This window comes from Pleurodeles waltl, chromosome 5 (assembly GCF_031143425.1).
Source record: "Pleurodeles waltl isolate 20211129_DDA chromosome 5, aPleWal1.hap1.20221129, whole genome shotgun sequence".
Classification (NCBI taxonomy): Eukaryota; Metazoa; Chordata; class Amphibia; order Caudata; family Salamandridae; genus Pleurodeles; species Pleurodeles waltl.
The window spans coordinates 1,399,435,151-1,399,458,954 of record NC_090444.1 but is presented as its reverse complement, the minus strand read 5'-3'; the positions used below and the strand labels follow the sequence as shown (position 1 = coordinate 1,399,458,954).

The 23,804-nt window shown below is 48.9% G+C and overlaps 1 protein-coding gene across 10 annotated transcripts in view; it reads left to right on the top strand.

The window, feature by feature from the left end:
* Positions 1–23,804, top strand: part of SENP6 (SUMO specific peptidase 6) — a 914,216-nt gene that overhangs the window by 446,821 nt on the left and 443,591 nt on the right. For all 10 annotated transcript variants that reach the window (XM_069235653.1, XM_069235659.1, XM_069235655.1 and 7 more), the window contains one exon: positions 6,887–7,110. In XM_069235653.1, the coding sequence (XP_069091754.1) occupies positions 6,887–7,110 (224 nt within the window). The remainder of the gene's footprint in view (positions 1–6,886; positions 7,111–23,804) is intronic.

Below are 23,804 nucleotides of genomic sequence, written 5' to 3'. Positions count from 1 at the left end.
GTTAGTAACTGCGACTTCAGGGCACAGACCTGGGGGTTTTAGTTCAGCACCAGCGGTGGGAGAAGAGGGGCGGCTCAGGTCGGCCCCAAATACACACCCTCAGCAGCACGTGGGTGGCCGTTTGCTGTGTGCAACCACAGCGTTGGGCACCCCAATGCTTTCCAATGGAGGAGTCACAAAGAGGCTGCAGGCTTGGTCGAGGGAGCTGGCTGAAGAAGACCATGGGCTGGACAGGTTAGTAGAGAGCCCACTGGTCCTTGCTGGACTGTTGGTTGGGTTCCTCAAGGCCAGGGGCTGCAGGGGTACCTTTAGGTGTTGGGATATCTCCATCCGAGCCAATCGTGGTCAGCGTGGTCATCTGGATTTAGGCTGCAGTCATCGTGTTGGTCAGGAGGGATCAACCCAGGATGGACTTGAGTTTGTAATCACCTGTGGACCTTCTCTGGACCAGTGGGCTACCTGGAATTTGGCCATGGGTATCGGGTGCAGAGTAAGCAGGACTTGCGGATCCCGGAGGTTGCGGAGTCCTAAGAGGTTTCGTTATGGACGGGGCTGCTGTACTCTGGAGATCTTGGTCCTTGGTCAGGCAGGCAGTTCTGTGGGTGTTTGTAGATGTAAGGAAATGCCTCCTTGGCATGGTTACCCCCTGACTTTTTGCCTTTGCTGATGCTATGTTTTGAATTGAAAGTGTGCTGAGGCCTGCTAACCAGGCCCCAGCACCAGTGTTCTTTCCCTAACCTGTACTTTTGTTTTCACAATTGGCACACCCTGGCATCCAGGTAAGTCCCTTGTAACTGGTACCAAGGGCCCTGATGCCAGGGAAGGTCTCTAAGGGCTGCAGCCTATCTTATGCCACCCTGGGGACCCCTCACTCAGCACAGACACACTGCTTGCCAGCTTGTGGGTGCTGGTGAGGACAAAACAAGTAAGTCGACATGGCACTCCCCTCAGGGTGCCATGCCAACCTCACACTGCCTATGCAGTATAGATAAGTCACCCCTCTAGCAGGCCTTACAGCCCTAAGGCAGGGTGCACTATACCATGGGTGAGGGCACCAGTGCATGAGCACTGTGCCCCTACAGTGTCTAAACAAAACCTTAGACATTGTAAGTGCAGGGTAGCCATAAGAGTATATGGTCTGGGAGTCTGTCAAACACGAACTTCACAGCACCATAATGGCTACACTGAAAACTGGGAAGTTTGGTATCAAACTTCTCAGCACAATAAATGCACACTGATGCCAGTGTACATTTTATTGTAAAATACACCCCAGAGGGCACCTTAGAGGTGCCCCCTGAAACCTTAACCGACTATCTGTGTAGGCTGACTGGTTCCAGCAGCCTGCCACAACCGAGACATGTTGCTGGCCACATGGGGAGAGTGCCCTTGTCACTCTGTGGCTAGTAACAAAGCCTGCACTGGGTGGAGATGCTATCACCTCCCCCAGGCAGGAGCTGTAACACCTGGCGGTGAGCCTCAAAGGCTCGCCCCCTTTGTTCCAGCACCACAGGGCATTCCAGCAAGTGGAGTTGCCTGCCCCCTCCGGCCACAGCCCCACTTTTGGCGACAAGACCGGAGGAGATAATGAGAAAAACAAAGAGGAGTCTCTGACCAGTCAGGACAGCCCCTAAGGCAACCTGAGCTGAAGTGACTCTGACTTTTAGGAATCCTCCATCTTGCAGATGGAGGATCCCCCCAATAGGGTTAGGAATGTGACCCCCTCCCCTTGGGAGGAGGCACAAAGAGGGTGTAGCCACCCTCAGGGCTAGTAGCCATTGGCTACTGCCCTCCCTGACCTAAACACCCCCCTAAATTCTGTATTTAGGGGCTCCCCAGAACCTAAGAACTCAGATTCCTGCAACCTAAGAAGAAGAGGACTGCTGAGCTGAAAAACCCTGCAGAGAAGACGGAGACACCAACTGCCTTGGCCCCAGCTCTACCGGCCTGTCTCCCCCCTCCCCCCCCTTCGGAAGAAAACTGCTCCAGCGGTGCTTTCCCCAGGACCAGCGACCTCTGAATCCACAGAGGACTGCCCTGCTCTAAAAGGACCAAGAAACTCCTGAGAACAGTGGCCCTGTTCACCCAAGACTGCAACTTTGTTTCCAAAGGAGCAACTTTAAACCGACTGTGTTTCCTGCCAGAAGCGTGAGACTTGTAACCCTGCACCCGGCGACCCCGACTCGACTGGTGGAGAAACAACGCTTCAGGGAGGCCTCCCCGGCGACTCCGAGACTGTGAGTAACCAAAGTTGTCCTCCCTGAGCCCCCACAGCGACGCCTGCAGAGGGAATCCCGAGGCTCCCCCTGACCGCGACTGCCTGACTCTCAAATCCCGACGCCTGGAAAAGACCCTGCACCCGCAGCCCCCAGGACCTGAAGGATCGGAACTCCAGTGCAGGAGTGACCCCCAGGAGGCCCTCTCCCTTGACCAGGTGGTGGCTACCCCGAGGAGCCCCCCCCCCTTGCCTGCCTGCATCGCTGAAGAGACCCCTTGGTCTCCCATTGATTTCAACGACAAACCCGATGTGTGTTGGCACACTGCACCCGGCCGCCCCCGTACTGCTGAGGGTGTACTTTCTGTGCTAACTTGTGTCCTCCCCGGTGCCCTACAAAACCCCCCTGTTCTGCCCTCCGAAGACGCGGGTACTTACCTGCTGGCAGACTGGAACCGAGGCACCCCCTTCTTCATTGAAGCCTATGCGTTTTGGGCACCACTTTGAACTCTGCACCTGACCGGCCCTGAGCTGCTTGTGTGGTAACTTTGGGGTTGCTCTGAACCCCCAACGGTGGGCTACCTTGGACCCAAACTTGAACCCCGTAGGTGGTTTACTTACCTGCAAGAACTAACAATAACTTACCTCCCCCTAGGAACTGTGAAAATTGCAGTGTCTAGTTTTAAAATAGCTATATGTGTTTTATTTAAAAAGTATATATGCTATTGTGATTATTCAAAGTTCCTAAAGTGCTTACCTGCAATACCTTTCATGCAAAGTATTACATGTAGAATTTGAACCTGTGGTTCTTAAAATAAACTAAGAAAATATATTTTTCTATACAAAAACCTATTGGCCTGGAATTGTCTCTGAGTGTGTGTTCCTCATTTATTGCCTGTGTGTATGTACAACAAATGCTTAACACTACTCCTTTGATAAGCCTACTGCTCGACCACACTACCACAAAATAGAGCATTAGTATTATCTCTTTTTGCCACTATCTTACCTCTAAGGGGAACCTTTGGACTCTGTGCATACTATTCCTTACTTTGAAATAGTGCATACAGAGCCAGCTTCCTACAGTAGAGGTCTCTGGTCCTGCAGGATACGTCACCTTTTAGTAGGAGGTGTCTTGAAGCTGCAGACAGGCCGGTATGGCTGGGGGCAAAAGTCACTTGTTGTCTGGAGTCTTCTCTGTTGGAGTGGCTCTTCAGTCCTTCATCTTCTTTCAGGTTGTCAGGAATCTGAAGAGCAGGGTTCATGGGTGCCCCTAAATGCTATATTTAGGTGTGTTAGAGGTCAGAGGGCAGTAGCCAATGACTACTGACCCTGAGGGTGGCTACACCCTTCCTGTGCCCACTCCCTTCGGGGACGGTGGCACATTCCTAACCCTGCTGGCTATTACCCTCCAAAACAAGCTGGAGGATTCTGCAAGGAGTGGTTCACCTCAGCTCTGGGTACTCTAGAGGTGGTCCCAGCTGGAGTGGACACTCCTCCTGGTGTTCACTAATTTTCCAGCTGGACCTGCTGCAAGAGTGGAGCTTCGTCCGGGTAGGGGGTGGGAATTATGTGTATTGGTGGGGAGAAAAAGATGAAGTTGACCTGGCATCCCCCACAGGATGCCATGCATACAGTATACTGCCTGTGGCATAGGTAAGTCACCCCTCTCGCAGGCCTTAAAGCCCTAAGGCAGCGTGCACTATACCACAGGTTAGGGCATAGCTGCATGAGTAATATGCCCCTATAGTGTCTAAGTACATTCTTAGACATTGTAAGTACCTGTGTTGCCATATTAAGCATATGGTCTGGGAGTTTGTCAAACACTAACGCCACAGTTCCATAATGGCTACAATGAATACTGGGAAGTTTGGTATCAAACTTCTCAGAATAATAAACCCACACTGATGCCAGTGTTGGATTTATTAAAAAATGCACACAGAGGGCATCTTAGAGATACCCCCTGTATTTTACCCAATCCTTCAGTGCCGGACTGACTGGTCTGTGCCAGCCTGCTGCTGAGAGATGAGTTTCTGACCCCATGCGGTGAGAGCCTTTGTGCTCTCTGATGACAGAAACAAAGCCTGCTCTGGGTGGAGGTGCTTCACACCTCCCCCCTGCAGGAACTGTAACACCTAGCAGTGAGCTTCAAAGGCTCAAGCTTCGTGTTACAATGCCCCAGGGTACTCCAGCTAGTGGAAATGCCCGCCCCCTGGACACAGCCCCCACTTTTGGCGGCAAGTCCAGGAGAGTTAATGAGAAAAACCAGGAGGAGTCACTGGCCAGTCAGGACAGCCCCTAAGGTGTCCTGAGCTGAGGTGACTCTCACTTTTAGAAATCCTCCATCTTGTAGAAGGAGGATTCCCCCAATAGGGATAGGAATGTGACCCCCTCCCCTTGGGAGGAGGCACAAAAAGGGTGTACCCACCCTCAGGGCTAGTAGCCATTGGCTACTAACCCCCAGACCTAAACACGCCCTTAAATTTAGTATTTAAGGGCTCCCCTGAACCTAAGAATTTAGATTCCTGCAACTACAAGAAGAAGAGGACTGCTGAGCTGAAAGACCCCTGCAGAAGAAGAAAAGAAGACACCAACTGCTTTGGCCCCAGTCCTTCCGGCCTGTCTCCTGCCTTCTAAAGAACCCTGCTCCAGTGACGCTTTCCCCAGGACCAGCGACCTCTGAATCCTCAGAGGACTGCCCTGCTTCAAGCGGCCCTGTTCCAAAAAGACTGCAACTTTGTTTCAGAGGAGCAGATTTAAAGACCCCTGCAAGAAGCGTGAGACTTGCAACACGGCGACCCCGACTCGACTGGTGGAGGACCCTCTGGCGACTCCGAGACTGTGAGTAACCAAAGTTGTCCCCCCTGAGCCCCCACAGCGACGCCTGCAGAGGGAATCCCCAGGCTCCCCCTGACCGCGACTGCCTGACTCTAAAATCCCGACGGCTGGAAAAGACCCTGCACCCGCAGCCCCCAGCACCTGAAGGATCAGAACTCCAGTGCAGGGGTGACCCCCAGGAGGCCCTCTCCCTTGCCCAGGTGGTGGCTACCCCGAGGAGCCCCCCCCCCCCCTTGCCTGCCTGCACCGCTGAAGAGACCCCTTGGTCTCCCATTGACTCCCATTGGAAACCCGACGCTTGTTTGCACACTGTACCCGGCCGCCCCCGCGCTGCTGAGGGTGTACTTTTTGTGTGGACTTGTGTCCCCCCCGGTGCCCTACAAAACCCCCCTGTTCTGCCCTCCGAAGACGCGGGTACTTACCTGCTGGCAGACTGGAACCGGGGCACCCCCTTCTCTCCATTGAAGCCTATGCGTTTTGGGCACCACTTTGAACTCTGCACCTGACCGGCCCTGAGCTGCTGGTGTGGTGACTTTGGGGTTGCTCTGAACCCCCAACGGTGGGCTACCTTGGACCCCAATCTTAACCCCGTAGGTGGTTTACTTACCTGCAAAACCTAACAATACTTTACCTCCCCCAGGAACTGTGAAAATTGCACTGTGTCCACTTTTAAAACAGCTAAATGTGTTTTTATGTAAAAAGTATATATGCTACTGTAATTATTCAAAGTTCCTAAAGTACTTACCTGCAATACCTTTCAAATGAGATATTACATGTAGAATTTGAACCTGTGGTTCTTAAAATAAACTAAGAAAAGATATTTTTTCTATACAAAAACCTATTGGCTGGAATTGTCTCTGAGTGTGTGTTCCTCATTTATTGCTTGTGTATGTACAACAAATGCTTAACACTACTCCTTTGATAAGCCTACTGCTCGACCACACTACCACAAAATAGAGCATTAGTATTATCTCTTTTTGCCACTCTCTTACCTCTAAGGGGAACCCTTGGACTCTGTGCATACTATTACTTACTTTGAAATAGTGCATACAGAGCCAACTTCCTACATCACTGGATCCACATCTGAAAAAACTTTCGAATTGTCCTGATAAACTTTAATGTCACGTTAATAGCCGGACTGCTACAAAGTTCTCTTCATATTAAGAAACAAAAGATTGTCCTATACTTGCTGGAATGTCTACTGTGATTTGAAAGAACTCCCTGTGTGCCCCCTTACTCTGTACAGTTTTTCTTATTAATTAATTCTTGCGTCATTAATTTAGTGCTATTTCGTTGTCTAGTTTTGCTCTGTGTTAATGAATTAATTGTGAAAAATGTCCTGGCCTGATGAGAATAGCTTAAGGAATACTTAGTTTAGATTTTTGTCTAAGTCTTTGCTGGAAAAGTGACAAAGAAAAAATGGAAGCTGGATTCCATGGCCAAGTGTAAGACCTTTCATCGTAGTATTGAAACCGCACACTTTTTAGAACGTTAGCCACGAGGGTTTGTTTGAGAGTGCCCAATTATTTAGCACTTAGTGCTACGATATGACCAGATGTAGTTCATGTACCTTAATCTTTCACACCTTATGCTTCTATACAGAGTTGCAGTTGTACTTACTTTCACTAACCCTTTCTCTTGTAGGCTCACACAGAATTAAAAAATCTCATAATTTATCATTTCATCTTCGATGTCTATTAGAACTACAGTGTGATTGGCACAATAATAAACATATGCATGCATAAAATGTTCTATAATTTTGAAATAGTGAATCTTCTGACATATAATTTTTGTGGTTCCAGCTGACTAATTTTCTTTTGTCTCCTTTTTATCTTCTAGATCCAGAAGAACAATATATTCTTTTAGTATTTGAAGGTGTTCTTGATAATCATGCAAGAGCAATATTTGAAAAAGTTATGTCTGACATTGGCACCCAGAACAAGATTGCTGATTTTGCAACACAAATACGTTTTGAGGAAGCCAAGGAAAGGCTTGGTAGCATTACAAAAAGCAGAGGAAAACCGTTGAAGCAAAGCTTGGGTCAGCATGACAAAATACAAAATGTAATTATTTTCTTCTTTTAAATGTGTTTTGAGTGCTGTTATTTCCCACTGGGGTTCTTGCACTGAGTGTATCTATAGCAGGACTTTGGTGCCTCAGGAACACTGATTGCGCTATCATGCATTGACATATTTAAATGCAGCGTCACTACAGATATATTTAGCCTCTGAATATTCTGTTTGATAGCCATTTGTAGCTTACTGTGAAATAGCTATTTCCTTATTTAGTTAGATTGGTGGAAACGTTTTTATGTCCTGCTTAAAAGACAGAGAACCAAAAAGTGTATAAAATGGTTGGGTGTTTATGACCGCTAAGACCAGCGTAGGACTCTAGTTTTGAGGGGGAAAAGAACTGCTGTTTGGTATGTGGGGGATGTCTAAAAAAAAAAAGTAATTTATGGAGGATTGGTATTTAAGAAACAGAATCACACTGAGTAGAGTGGTGCAAGCAGAAATGCATTTTGTATTGTTGTGCTCCCTCTCTTTCGATTTCTCCCTCCACCTGCTTAAAAAGGCAGTATTTGCACCAACCATCATCAATAGGGGGATATTTTCTGCTGCCTGTTGGTGTTGCTGAAAGGTCTTACTTTGCTTAAAGATTGTCATTTATGGTTATTTTTATAGCTTGTTGTGTACCCCTTGCATGGCCTAAATTGTTTTCAGCTTACTAAGTAGCTGCTCTATATGTTACCATTTATATATATTTTGCTTCACCTTTCATCGGCACTCTTTAATTACTCAGTTGGAAGGGTTGTAAATAGACCTAATTGGAAAAAGTTGGGTCCAGGTATTGTACGCATGTTCTGCGTGCTTCATAACTTTCTACAATGGATGGTGGACAATAACGTAAGAGTAGGGATATCTGGGCATTTAAAGTCATGGTTTTGCGGTTACTGAATAATGCAATTGTTAATAGCTTTTATATAACCTGCAAGGTTAAACTTTTGTGAGTACGCGAGCAGCCATACACTAGTTTTAATCTCTCCAGTGCTACTGTTGGCATACCCCTTTATGAAGCTGTGGTATACCCACTACTGTTTTAAGCCATATAAAGGGTGGTGTGAGGAAATGCCTCCTTGGCATGGTTGCCCCCTGACTTTTTGCCTTTGCTGATGCTATGTTTACAATTGAAAGTGTGCTGAGGCCTGCTAACCAGGCCCCAGCACCAGTGTTCTTTCCCTAACCTGTACTTTTGTATCCACAATTGGCAGACCCTGGCATCCAGATAAGTCCCTTGTAACTGGTACTTCTAGTACCATGGGCCCTGATGCCAAGGAAGGTCTCTAAGGGCTGCAGCATGTCTTATGCCACCCTGGAGACCTCTCACTCAGCACAGACACACTGCTTGCCAGCTTGTGTGTGCTAGTGAGGACAAAACGAGTAAGTCGACATGGCACTCCCCTCAGGGTGCCATGCCAGCCTCTCACTGCCTATGCAGTGTAGGTAAGACACCCCTCTAGCAGGCCTTACAGCCCTAAGGCAGGGTGCACTATACCATAGGTGAGGGTACCAGTGCATGAGCATGGTACCCCTACAGTGTCTAAACAAAACCTTAGACATTGTAAGTGCAGGGTAGCCATAAGAGTATATGGTCTGGGAGTTTGTCAAACACGAACTCCACAGCACCATAATGGCTACACTGAAAACTGGGAAGTTTGGTATCAAACTTCTCAGCACAATAAATGCACACTGATGCCAGTGTACATTTTATTGTAAAATACACCCCAGAGGGCACCTTAGAGGTGCCCCCTGAAACTTAACCGACTATCTGTGTAGGCTGACTAGTTCTAGCAGCCTGCCACAAACCGAGACATGTTGCTGGCCCCATGGGGAGAGTGCCTTTGTCACTCTGAGGCCAGTAACAAAGCCTGCACTGGGTGGAGATGCTAACACCTCTCCCAGGCAGGAATTGTCACACCTGGCGGTGAGCCTCAAAGGCTCACCTCCTTTGTGCCAACCCAGCAGGACACTCCAGCTAGTGGAGTTGCCCGCCCCCTCCGGCCAGGCCCCACTTTTGGCGGCAAGGCCGGAGAAAATAATGAGAAAAACAAGGAGGAGTCACTGGCCAGTCAGGACAGCCCCTAAGGTGTCCTGAGCTGAGGTGACTCTAACTTTTAGAAATCCTCCATCTTGCAGATGGAGGATTCCCCCAATAGGGTTAGGATTGTGACCCCCTCCCCTTGGGAGGAGGCACAAAGAGGGTGTACCCACCCTCAGGGCTAGTAGCCATTGGCTACTAACCCCCCAGACCTAAACACGCCCTTAAATTTAGTATTTAAGGGCTACCCTGAACCCTAGAAAATTAGATTCCTGCAACTACAAGAAGAAGGACTGCCTAGCTGAAAAACCCCTGCAGAGGAAGACCAGAAGACGACAACTGCCTTGGCTCCAGAAACTCACCGGCCTGTCTCCTGCCTTCCAAAGATCCTGCTCCAGCGACGCCTTCCAAAGGGACCAGCGACCTCGACATCCTCTGAGGACTGCCCCTGCTTCGAAAAGACAAGAAACTCCCGAGGACAGCGGACCTGCTCCAAAGAAAAGCTGCAACTTTGTTTCCAGCAGCTTTAAAGAACCCTGCAAGCTCCCCGCAAAAGGCGTGAGACTTGCAACACTGCACCCGGCGACCCCGACTCGGTTGGTGGCGATCCAACACCTCAGGAGGGACCCCAGGACTACTCTAAGACTGTGAGTACAAAAACCTGTCCCCCCTGAGCCCCCACAGCGCCGCCTGCAGAGGGAATCCCGAGGCTTCCCCTGACCGCGACTCTTTGAAACCAAAGTCCCGACACCTGGGAGAGACCCTGCACCCGCAGCCCCCAGGACCTGAAGGACCGGACTTTCACTGGAGGAGTGACCCCCAGGAGTCCCTCTCCCTTGCCCAAGTGGAGGTTTCCCCGAGGAACCCCCCCCTTGCCTGCCTGCAGCGCTGAAGAGATCCCTAGATCTCCCATTGACTTCCATTACAAACCCGACGCTTGTTTCTACACTGCACCCGGCCGCCCCCGCGCTGCTGAGGGTGAAATTTCTGTGTGGACTTGTGTCCCCCCCGGTGCCCTACAAAACCCCCCTGGTCTGCCCTCCGAAGACGCGGGTACTTACCTGCAAGCAGACCGGAACCGGGGCACCCCCTTCTCTCCATTCTAGCCTATGTGTTTTGGGCACCACTTTGAACTCTGCACCTGACCGGCCCTGAGCTGCTGGTGTGGTGACTTTGGGGTTGCTCTGAACCCCCAACGGTGGGCTACCTTGGACCAAGAACTGAGCCCTGTAAGTGTCTTACTTACCTGGTTAACCTAACAAATACTTACCTCCCCTAGGAACTGTGAAAATTGCACTAAGTGTCCACTTTTAAAACAGCTATTTGTGAATAACTTGAAAAGTATACATGCAATTTTGATGATTTGAAGTTCCTAAAGTACTTACCTGCAATACCTTTCGAATGAGATATTACATGTAGAATTTGAACCTGTGGTTCTTAAAATAAACTAAGAAAAGATATTTTTCTATATAAAAACCTATTGGCTGGATTTGTCTCTGAGTGTGTGTACCTCATTTATTGTCTATGTGTATGTACAACAAATGCTTAACACTACTCCTTGGATAAGCCTACTGCTCGACCACACTACCACAAAATAGAGCATTAGTATTATCTATTTTTACCACTATTTTACCTCTAAGGGGAACCCTTGGACTCTGTGCATGCTATTCCTTACTTTGAAATAGCACATACAGAGCCAACTTCCTACATTGGTGGATCAGCGGTGGGGTACAAGACTTTGCATTTGCTGGACTACTCAGCCAATACCTGATCACACGACAAATTCCAAAATTGTCATTAGAAATTGATTTTTGCAATTTGAAAAGTTTTCTAAATTCTTAAAAGTCCTGCTAGGGCCTTGTGTGTTAAGTCCCTGTTTAGCATTTCTTTTAGAGTTTAAAAGTTTTTAAAAAGTTTGAATTAGATTCTAGAACCAGTTGTAGATTCTTAAAAAGTATTCCAACTTTTAGAAGCATAATGTCTAGCACAGATGTGAATGTGGTGGAACTCGACACCACACCTTACCTCCATCTACAGATGAGAGAGCTAAGGTCACTCTGTAAACTAAAGAAAATAGCAATGGGCCCCAAACCTACCAAAGTACAACTCCAGGAGCTTTTGGCAGAGTTTGAAAAGGCCAACCCCTCTGAGGATGGCAACTCAGAGGATGAAGATAGTGACTTGGAGGGAAATTCCCCCCCTCCAGTCCTACTTAGGGAGAGCAGGGCTTCTCAAGCCCTGACTCCACAAATAATAGTCAGAGATGCTAGTTCCCTCACAGGAGGGACCAACAACTCTGAAATCACTGAGGATAACTCCAGTGAAGAGGACATCCAGTTAGCCAGGATGGCCAAAAGATTGGCTTTGGAAAGACAGATCCTAGCCATAGAGAGGGAAAGACAAGAGATGGGCCTAGGACCCATCAATGGTGGCAGCAACATAAATAGGGTCAGAGATTCTCCTGACATGTTGAAAATCCCCAAAGGGATTGTAACTAAATATGAAGATGGTGATGACATCAGCAAATGGTTCACAGCTTTTGAGAGGGCTTGTGTAACCAGAAAAGTGAACAGATCTCACTGGGGTGCTCTCCTTTGGGAAATGTTCACAGGAAAGTGTAGGGATAGACTCCTCACACTCTCTGGACAAGATGCAGAATCTTATGACCTCATGAAGGGTACCCTGATTGAGGGCTTTGGATTCTCCACTGAGGAGTACAGGATTAGGTTCAGGGGGGCTCAAAAATCCTCGAGCCAGACCTGGGTTGACTTTGTTGACTACTCAGTGAAAACACTAGATGGTTGGATTCAAGGCAGTGGTGTAAGTAATTATGATGGGCTGTACAATTTATTTGTGAAAGAACACCTGTTAAGTAATTGTTTCAATGATAAACTGCATCAGCATCTGGTAGACCTAGGACCAATTTCTCCCCAAGAATTGGGAAAGAAGGCGGACCATTGGGTCAAGACAAGGGTGTCCAAGACTTCAACAGGGGGTGACCAAAAGAAAGGGGTCACAAAGACTCCCCAGCAGAAGGGTGATGAGACAACCAAAACTAAAAATAGTAAAGAGTCTTCTACAGGCCCCCAAAAACCTGCACAGGAGGGTGGGCCCAGAGCCTCTTCACAAAACAATGGGTACAAGGGTAAAAACTTTGATCCCAAAAAGGCCTGGTGTCATAGCTGTAAACAGCATGGACACCAAACTGGAGACAAGGCCTGTCCCAAGAAAGGTTCCACTCCAAACTCCCATCCAGGTAACACTGGTATGGCTAGTCTCCAAGTGGGATCAACAGTGTGCCCAGAGCAAATCAGGGTTCACACTGAAGCTACTCTAGTTTCTGAGGGTGGGGTGGATTTAGCCACACTAGCTGTCTGGCCGCCTAACATGCAAAAATACAGACAGCCACTCTTAATTAATGGGACTAGAATAGAGGGCCTGAGGGATACAGGTGCCAGTGTCACCATGGTGACAGAGAAACTGGTTTCCCCTGGCCAATACCTGACTGGAAAAACTTACACAGTCACCAACGCTGACAATCAGAGAAAAGTACATCCCATGGCAATGGTTACTTTAGAATGGGGAGGGGTCAATGGCCTGAAACAGGTGGTGGTCTCCTCAAATATCCCAGTGGACTGTCTGCTTGGAAATGACCTGGAGTCCTCAGCATGGGCTGAGGTAGAGCTAAAAACCCATGCAGCAATGCTGGGTATCCCTGAACTGGTGTGTGTGAAAACAAGAGCACAATGCAAGGCACAGGGTGAAAAAGTAGAGCTGGAGTCTGGAAAAATGGCCCAGCCTACCAAGAGAACAGGAAAGTCAGTTGGGAAACCAACTGCAACACAGCAAAAGAAAGGGAACCTCTCTTCTCAGGAAGAAGTTCTGCCCTCTGAGGGAACTGAGCCTTTGGAGCTTGAACCTTATCAGGTTGAGCTCTTAGGCCCAGGGGGACCCTCAAGGGAAGAGCTGTGTAAGGGACAAGAAACCTGTCCCTCTCTTGAAGGCCTTAGGCAGCAAGCTGCTGAAGAGTCCAAAGGCAAGAAAAATGGAACACATAGGGTCTATTGGGAAGATGGGCTCCTGTACACTGAGGCCAGAGACCCCAAACCTGGTGCCACTAGGAGAGTGGTAGTGCCTCAGCTGTTCAGAGAGTTCATCCTAACATTGGCCCATGACATTCCCCTTGCTGGACATTTGGGACAAACCAAGACGTGGGAGAGGTTAGTCAACCACTTCTACTGGCCCAATATGTCCAGCATGGTTAAGGAGTTTTGCCTCTCCTGCCCCACCTGTCAAGCCAGTGGTAAGACAGGTGGGCATCCAAAGGCCCCCCTCATTCCACTTCCAGTGGTGGGGGTGCCCTTTGAAAGAGTGGGTGTGGACATAGTTGGTCCACTGGAACCTCCCACAGCCTCAGGAAATATGTATATCCTGGTAGTAGTGGATCATGCTACCAGGTATCCTGAAGCTATTCCCCTTAGGTCGACTACTGCCCCTGCAGTAGCCAAGGCCCTCATTGGTATCTTTACCAGAGTGGGTTTCCCTAAGGAGGTGGTGTCTGACAGAGGTACCAACTTCATGTCAGCATACCTAAAGCACATGTGGAATGAGTGTGGAGTGACTTATAAATTCACTACACCTTACCATCCACAAACTAATGGCTTAGTTGAGAGATTCAACAAGACATTAAAAGGCATGATCATGGGGCTCCCAGAAAAACTCAAAAGGAGATGGGATGTCCTCCTGCCATGTCTGCTTTTCGCTTACAGGGAGGTACCACAGAAGGGAGTAGGGTTCTCACCCTTTGAACTTCTGTTTGGTCATCCTGTAAGGGGACCACTTGCCCTTGTTAAAGAAGGCTGGGAGAGACCTCTCCATGAGCCTAAACAGGACATAGTGGACTATGTACTTGGCCTTCGCTCTAGAATGGCAGAGTACATGGAAAAGGCAACCAAAAACCTTGAGGCCAGCCAACAACTCCAGAAGTTTTGGTATGACCAAAAGGCTGCACTGGTTGAGTTCCAACCAGGGCAGAAAGTCTGGGTTCTGGAGCCTGTGGCTCCCAGGGCACTCCAGGACAAATGGAGTGGCCCTTACCCAGTGCTAGAGAGGAAGAGTCAGGTCACCTACCTGGTGGACCTGGGCACAAGCAGGAGCCCCAAGAGGGTAATCCATGTGAACCGCCTTAAGCTCTTCCATGACAGGGCTGATGTGAATCTGTTGATGGTAACAGATGAGGATCAGGAGGCAGAGAGTGAACCTCTCCCTGATCTTCTGTCATCAGACCCGAAAGATGGCACAGTAGATGGAGTGATCTACTCAGACACCCTCTCTGGCCAACAGCAGGCTGATTGTAGGAGAGTCCTACAACAGTTTCCTGAGCTTTTCTCCCTAACCCCTGGTCAGACACCCCTGTGTACCCATGATGTGGACACAGGAGACAGCATGCCTGTCAAGAACAAAATCTTCAGACAGTCTGACCATGTTAAGGAAAGCATCAAGGTGGAAGTCCACAAGATGCTGGAATTGGGAGTAATTGAGCGCTCTGACAGCCCCTGGGCTAGCCCAGTGGTCTTAGTCCCCAAACCTCACACCAAAGATGGAAAGAAAGAGATGAGGTTTTGTGTGGACTACAGAGGGCTCAATTCTGTCACCAAGACAGATGCCCATCCAATTCCAAGAGCTGATGAGCTCATTGATAAATTAGGTGCTGCCAAATTTCTAAGTACCTTTGACTTGACAGCAGGGTACTGGCAAATAAAAATGGCACCTGGAGCAAAAGAAAAGACAGCATTCTCCACACCTGATGGGCATTATCAGTTTACTGTTATGCCCTTTGGTTTAAAGAATGCCCCTGCCACCTTCCAAAGGTTGGTGAATCAAGTCCTTGCTGGCTTGGAGTCCTTTAGCACAGCTTATCTTGATGATATTGCTGTCTTTAGCTCCACCTGGCAGGATCACCTGGTCCACCTGAGGAAGGTTTTGAAGGCTCTGCAATCTGCAGGCCTCTCTATCAAGGCATCCAAATGCCAGATAGGGCAGGGAACTGTGGTTTACTTGGGCCACCTTGTAGGTGGAGGCCAAGTTCAGCCACTCCAACCCAAGATCCAGACTATTCTGGACTGGGTAGCTCCAAAAACCCAGACTCAAGTCAGGGCATTCCTTGGCTTGACTGGGTATTACAGGAGGTTTGTGAAGGGATATGGATCCATTGTGACAGCCCTCACTGAACTCACCTCCAAGAAAATGCCCAAGAAAGTAAACTGGACTGTGGAATGCCAACAGGCCTTTGACACCCTGAAACAGGCAATGTGCTCAGCACCAGTTCTCAAAGCTCCAGATTATTCTAGGCAGTTCATTGTGCAGACTGATGCCTCTGAACATGGGATAGGGGCAGTTTTGTCCCAAACAAATGATGATGGCCTTGACCAGCCTGTTGCTTTCATTAGCAGGAGGTTACTCCCCAGGGAGCAGCGTTGGAGTGCCATTGAGAGGGAGGCCTTTGCTGTGGTTTGGTCCCTGAAGAAGCTGAGACCATACCTCTTTGGGACTCACTTCCTAGTTCAAACTGACCACAGACCTCTCAAATGGCTGATGCAAATGAAAGGTGAAAATCCTAAACTGTTGAGGTGGTCCATCTCCCTACAGGGAATGGACTTTATAGTGGAACACAGACCTGGGACTGCCCATGCCAATGCAGATGGCCTTTCCAGGTTCTTCCACTTAGAAAATGAAGACTCTCTTGGGAAAGGTTAGTCTCATCCTCTTTCGTTTGGGGGGGGGTTGTGTGAGGAAATGCCTCCTTGGCATGGTTGCCCCCTGACTTTTTGCCTTTGCTGATGCTATGTTTACAATTGAAAGTGTGCTGAGGCCTGCTAACCAGGCCCCAGCACCAGTGTTCTTTCCCTAACCTGTACTTTTGTATCCACAATTGGCAGACCCTGGCATCCAGATAAGTCCCTTGTAACTGGTACTTCTAGTACCAAGGGCCCTGATGCCAAGGAAGGTCTCTAAGGGCTGCAGCATGTCTTATGCCACCCTGGAGACCTCTCACTCAGCACAGACACACTGCTTGCCAGCTTGTGTGTGCTAGTGAGGACAAAACGAGTAAGTCGACATGGCACTCCCCTCAGGGTGCCATGCCAGCCTCTCACTGCCTATGCAGTGTAGGTAAGACACCCCTCTAGCAGGCCTTACAGCCCTAAGGCAGGGTGCACTATACCATAGGTGAGGGTACCAGTGCATGAGCATGGTACCCCTACAGTGTCTAAACAAAACCTTAGACATTGTAAGTGCAGGGTAGCCATAAGAGTATATGGTCTGGGAGTTTGTCAAACACGAACTCCACAGCACCATAATGGCTACACTGAAAACTGGGAAGTTTGGTATCAAACTTCTCAGCACAATAAATGCACACTGATGCCAGTGTACATTTTATTGTAAAATACACCCCAGAGGGCACCTTAGAGGTGCCCCCTGAAACTTAACCGACTATCTGTGTAGGCTGACTAGTTCTAGCAGCCTGCCACAAACCGAGACATGTTGCTGGCCCCATGGGGAGAGTGCCTTTGTCACTCTGAGGCCAGTAACAAAGCCTGCACTGGGTGGAGATGCTAACACCTCTCCCAGGCAGGAATTGTCACACCTGGCGGTGAGCCTCAAAGGCTCACCTCCTTTGTGCCAACCCAGCAGGACACTCCAGCTAGTGGAGTTGCCCGCCCCCTCCGGCCAGGCCCCACTTTTGGCGGCAAGGCCGGAGAAAATAATGAGAAAAACAAGGAGGAGTCACTGGCCAGTCAGGACAGCCCCTAAGGTGTCCTGAGCTGAGGTGACTCTAACTTTTAGAAATCCTCCATCTTGCAGATGGAGGATTCCCCCAATAGGGTTAGGATTGTGACCCCCTCCCCTTGGGAGGAGGCACAAAGAGGGTGTACCCACCCTCAGGGCTAGTAGCCATTGGCTACTAACCCCCCAGACCTAAACACGCCCTTAAATTTAGTATTTAAGGGCTACCCTGAACCCTAGAAAATTAGATTCCTGCAACTACAAGAAGAAGGACTGCCTAGCTGAAAAACCCCTGCAGAGGAAGACCAGAAGACGACAACTGCCTTGGCTCCAGAAACTCACCGGCCTGTCTCCTGCCTTCCAAAGATCCTGCTCCAGCGACGCCTTCCAAAGGGACCAGCGACCTCGACATCCTCTGAGGACTGCCCCTGCTTCGAAAAGACAAGAAACTCCCGAGGACAGCGGACCTGCTCCAAAGAAAAGCTGCAACTTTGTTTCCAGCAGCTTTAAAGAACCCTGCAAGCTCCCCGCAAAAGGCGTGAGACTTGCAACACTGCACCCGGCGACCCCGACTCGGTTGGTGGCGATCCAACACCTCAGGATGGACCCCAGGACTACTCTAAGACTGTGAGTACAAAAACCTGTCCCCCCTGAGCCCCCACAGCGCCGCCTGCAGAGGGAATCCCGAGGCTTCCCCTGACCGCGACTCTTTGAAACCAAAGTCCCGACACCTGGGAGAGACCCTGCACCCGCAGCCCCCAGGACCTGAAGGACCGGACTTTCACTGGAGGAGTGACCCCCAGGAGTCCCTCTCCCTTGCCCAAGTGGAGGTTTCCCCGAGGAACCCCCCCCTTGCCTGCCTGCAGCGCTGAAGAGATCCCTAGATCTCCCATTGACTTCCATTACAAACCCGACGCTTGTTTCTACACTGCACCCGGCCGCCCCCGCGCTGCTGAGGGTGAAATTTCTGTGTGGACTTGTGTCCCCCCCGGTGCCCTACAAAACCCCCCTGGTCTGCCCTCCGAAGACGCGGGTACTTACCTGCAAGCAGACCGGAACCGGGGCACCCCCTTCTCTCCATTCTAGCCTATGTGTTTTGGGCACCACTTTGAACTCTGCACCTGACCGGCCCTGAGCTGCTGGTGTGGTGACTTTGGGGTTGCTCTGAACCCCCAACGGTGGGCTACCTTGGACCAAGAACTGAGCCCTGTAAGTGTCTTACTTACCTGGTTAACCTAACAAATACTTACCTCCCCTAGGAACTGTGAAAATTGCACTAAGTGTCCACTTTTAAAACAGCTATTTGTGAATAACTTGAAAAGTATACATGCAATTTTGATGATTTGAAGTTCCTAAAGTACTTACCTGCAATACCTTTCGAATGAGATATTACATGTAGAATTTGAACCTGTGGTTCTTAAAATAAACTAAGAAAAGATATTTTTCTATATAAAAACCTATTGGCTGGATTTGTCTCTGAGTGTGTGTACCTCATTTATTGTCTATGTGTATGTACAACAAATGCTTAACACTACTCCTTGGATAAGCCTACTGCTCGACCACACTACCACAAAATAGAGCATTAGTATTATCTATTTTTACCACTATTTTACCTCTAAGGGGAACCCTTGGACTCTGTGCATGCTATTCCTTACTTTGAAATAGCACATACAGAGCCAACTTCCTACAGGTGGCGTTACTTGTCTCATTGTGCTGTACTGCAATTCCTCAATGAATATCCTTTCCTCGCTTTATGCAATGTCTAGGGCTTAGGTGATTGAGTATAATTTTGGAAATCACTTTGTTTTTTATTACTTTTCTGAATTCAGAATAGTTGCTCATTCCCCTTATTGTTAAGGGGTTGCCTATTTTGAATGTTAATACTGAGGCAGGGCCGGCATTAGGACTCGTGGTGCCCTGCGCAACAGTTTATTTTGGCGTCCCCCTCCACCACATGACCTCCTCCTCGGTTTCACTCGCTACCACCCAGAAAATGTGCCCTTCAAATCTCTCAATCTCTCTCTCTCTCTCTCTCTCTCTCTCTCTCTCTCTCTCTCTCATTCTAACGCTACATTAGTGTAGGAAGTTGGCTCTGTATGCACTATTTCAAAGTAAGGAATAGTATGCACAGAGTCCAAGGGTTCCCCTTAGAGGTAAGATAGTGGCAAAAAGAGAATACTAATGCTCTATTTTGTGGTAGTGTGGTCGAGCAGTAGGCTTATCAAAGGAGTAGTGTTAAGCATTTGTTGTACATACACAAGCAATAAATGAGGAACACACACTCAGAGACAATTCCAGGCCAATAGGTTTTTGTATAGAAAAATATATTTTCTTAGTTTTATTTTAAGAACCACAGGTTCAATTTTACATGTAATACTTTAAATGAAAGGTATTGCAGGTAGGTACTTTAGGAACTTTGAATAATCAAAATAGCATTTACAGTCTTCACATAAATCACACATAGCTATTTTAAAACTAGACACAGTGCAATTTTCAACAGTTCCTGGGGAGAGTAAGAGTTTGTTAGTGTTTGCAGGTGAATAAACCACCTACGGGGTTCAAGTTTGGGTCCAAGGTAGCCCACCGTTGGGGGTTCAGAGCAACCCCAAAGTTACCACACCAACAGCTCAGGGCCGGTCGGGTGCAGAGGTCAAAGTGGTGACCAAAACGCATAGGCTTCAATGGAGAAGGGGGTGCCCCGGTTCCAGTCTGCCAGCAGGTAAGTACCCGCGTCTTCGGAGGGCAGACCAGGGGGGTTTTGTAGGGCACCGGGGGGGGGACACCAGTCAGCACAGAAAGTACACCCTCAGCAGCACGGGGGCGGCCGGGTGCAGTGTGCAAACAAGCGTCTGGTTAGCAATAGGAATCAATGGGAGACCAAGGGGTCTCTTCAGCGATGCAGGCAGGCAAGGGGGGGTGGGGGGGATCCTCGGGGTAGCCACCACCTGAGCAAGGGAGAGGGCCTCCTGGGGGTCACTCCTGCACTGGAGTTCGGATCCTTTAGGTCCTGGGGGCTGCGGGTGCAGAGTCTTTTCCAGGCGTCGGGATCTGAGGAACAGGCAGTCGCGGTCAGGGGGAGCCTCTGGATTCCCTCTGCAGGCGTCGCTGTGGGGGCTCAGGGGGGGGGGCAACTCTGGCTACTCACGGTCTTGCAGTCACCGGGGAGTCCTCCCTGAAGTGTTTGTTCTCCACAAATCGAGCCGGGGGCGTCGGGTGCAGAGTAGCAAGTCTCACGCTTCCGGCGGGAAACGCAAGTTGGTTTAAAGTTGCTCCTTTGAAACAAAGTTGCATTCTTGGGTGAACAGAGCCGCTGTCCTCGGGAGTTCTTGGTCCTTCTAGAGCAGAGCAGTCCTCTGAGGATTCAGAGGTCGCTGGTCCCTGGGGAAAGCGTCGCTGGAGCAGTGTCTTTAGAAGTGGGGAGACAGGCCGGTAGAGCTGGGGCCAAAGCAGTTGGTGTCTCCGTCTTCTCTGCAGGGTTTTTCAGCTTAGCAGTCCTCTTCTTCTTAGGTTGCAGGAATCTGAGTTCCTAGGTTCTGGGGAGCCCCTAAATACTAAATTTAGGGGTGTGTTTAGGTCTGGGGGGTTAGTAGCCAATGGCTACTAGCCCTGAGGGTGGGTACACCCTCTTTGTGCCTCCTCCCAAGGGGAGGGGGTCACATTCCTATTCCTATTGGGGGAATCCTCCATCTGCAAGATGGAGGATTTCTAAAAGTCAGTCACCTCAGCTCAGGACACCTTAGGGGCTGTCCTGACTGGCCAGTGACTCCTCCTTATTCTTCTCATTATCTCCTCCTGCCTTGCTGCCAAAAGTGGGGCCGTGGCCGGAGGGGGCGGGCAACTCCACTAGCTGGAATGCCCTGGGGTGCTGTAACAAAGGGGGTGAGCCTTTGAGGCTCACCACCAGGTGTTACAGTTCCTGCAAGGGGGAGGTGATAAGCATCTCCACCCAGTACAGGCTTTGTTGCTAGCCACAGAGTGACAAAGGCACTCTCCCCATGTGGCCAGCAACATGTCTCGAGTGTGGCACGCTGCTAAAACCAGTCAGCCTACACGGGTAGTCGTTAGGGTTTCAGGGGGCACCTCTAAGGTGCCCTCTGGGGTGTATGTTACAATAAAATGCACACTGGCATCAGTGTGCATTTATTGTGCTGCGAAGTTTGATACCAAACTTCACAGTTTTCAGTGTAGCCATTATGGTGCTGTGGAGTTCGTGCATGACAGACTCCCAGACCATATACTCTTATGGCTACCCTGCACTTACAATGTCTAAGGTTTTGCTTAGACACTGTAGGGGCACAGTGCTCATGCACTTGTGCCCTCACCTATGGTATAGTGCACCCTGCCTTAGGGCTGTAAGGCCTGCTAGAGGGGTGACTTATCTATACTGCATAGGAAGTGTGAGGTTGGCATGGCACCCTGAGGGGAGTGCCATGTCGACTTACTCGTTTTGTCCTCACCAGCACACACAAGCTGGCAAACAGTGTGTCTGTGCTGAGTGAGGGGTCCCCATGGTGGCAAAAGACATGCTGCAGCCCTTAGAGACCTTCCCTGGCATCAGGGCCCTTGGTACCAGGGGTACCAGTTACAAGGGACTTACCTGGATGCCAGGGTGTGCCAATTGTCAAAACAAAAGTACAGGTTAGGGAAAGAACACTGGTGCTGGGGCCTGGTTAGCAGGCCTCAGCACACTTTCAAATCAAAACTTAGCATCAGCAAAGGCAAAAAGTCAGGGGGTAACCATGCCAAGGAGGCATTTCCTTACAATTAGTGTCAAATTATTTACGCTAATGTGACGTTAGAAGGCCAAAAACGCCATGCCATATTTACAGAGTGCCCCAGTGCATGTTTTGCACCACTCTGTAGCCCTTTTCGCTACATTATGCCTGTGCCAGGCATAATGTATGCTAATGTGGGATTCCCTGCTAGGGACGGCCAAAAAAATGGCGCAGAGAAACCTGAGAGATTTCTTTGGGACTTTTTTTTTCTGGGACTTTTAACGCCTGCTCAGAGCAGCAACATATTTTAAATACAACATACACATGGTGGCTTTAGGGGAGCGCCAAGGGGCAAAAGAAAAAGGGTGCAGCACTGTGTGCATCGTCACGTTTTTCAAATATGCCCCATTGTGGCATATTTAAGAGCCCCTTGTGCCATTTTAACGCCACATTAGTGTAATTTTTTTTTTAAGCTAATGTGGCGTTAGAAGGCCAAAAATGCTGCGCCATATTTACAAAGTGGTGCAATGCATGCATTGCGCCACCTTGTAACCTTTTGCGCTACATTTTGCTTGCACCAGGCATAATGTATGTGAAGGGGGCATCCTCACATTAGGGAGCCACAAAAATGGTGCAAAGAAATCTGACAGATTTCTTTGCATAATTTTTTTCCAGCACTTTTAATGCCTGCTCACAGCACGCATTGAAAGAAGGCTTCCATTGCTTACAATGTGCCTTTGGGTGTTTTGCAGGATTAGCGTCAACATTTTTGATGCTAATTCTGCAAAGCGGCGGACTAGCATAAACAATTCTGATGCTAGTCCCCTAACTACCACCATGGTGTGCCGTATTTTAAATATGATGCACACACGTGGCGTTGGGGGGGTGCTAAAGGGCACAAGAAAAGTGGCGCAGCACTGTGTGCAGCACAACTTTATTCAAATTTGCCCCGTTGGGCAGTGCTTAATTTGTAAATAAAAAGGTGCTGGTGCCCAGAGCACTTCTCTTAAACACACGGCTACTGCAATTAAATGTGTGAACACGGAATACAGAGCAGCGTTATCCTGAAGCCATCTCTGGCCTCTTCAATCCATCTACAGGCACTCCCTGCCCCTTCAGCTCACTCTAACAGTATTGCTTTTTCCCATTGTGACACTTTTTTATTTTTCGCTTCCTCAGTCTTTCCCATATGTGTCTTTTTCTTGCAGTAAATGCTTGTGGCACAAAAATAAGCGCCGGCCCTCAAAAATAAGTGCTGGTGCTCCGCACTGGAAACAACAAGCACAAATTAAGCACTGCCATAGAGGTATATCGAAGAGCCCATAGTGCCATTCTAACACCACATTACTGTCATTTTCTTTTTACACTAATTGGTTGTTAGAAGGCCCAAAACACTGCACCATATATACAAAGAGGAGCAATGCATGCATTGCGCCACTTTGCAACCCTTTGCGCTACATTATGCCTGTGCCAGGCATAATGTATGCAAAGGGGACATCCCCCGTTTGGGGGGGTGGGGTGAGGGCAAAAAAAATGATGCAAAGAAATCTGTTAGATTTCTTTGCTTCATTTTTTCTCGGCACTTTTAACACCTGCTCAGAGCAGGCATTAAAAGGAGGCTTCCATTGGTTACAAAGGGACCCTGAGTACTTTGCAAGATTAGCGTCAACATTTTTTACGCTAATCCTGCAAAGCGCCGGATTTGGGTAAAAAAAAGTTGGACGCTAGTCCCCTAACTACCGCCATGGTGCACCGTATTTTAAATATGACGCACACATGGTGTTATTAGGGGGGCACTAAGGGGTGCAAGAAAAGTGGCGCTGCACTGTGTGCAGCGCCACTTTTCGTAAATATGCCCCATAGTTCAGTTTTTTGCAGCAGGCCTATTAATCCTCTCTGCTACTTCATGTTGAGTAAAAGCTGCCACTAGGCAAAACTCCCATCTCTCTCTCTAGCAGGAAGAGGTATCTTGACATTTTAATTGTTTCTTGAAGGGTAAACGCGCAAGGAACTTTTCAGCAGGTGGTTTTAAATCGCAAGTTTCAGAAGTTATTGATAAACACAGCGCCCCCCTACGGTCAGCACCCGGTGACGTCCCACCGCTCACACCGCCCAAAAGCTGGCCCTGTACTGAGGACTAGCTATCTCCTATCCTGATT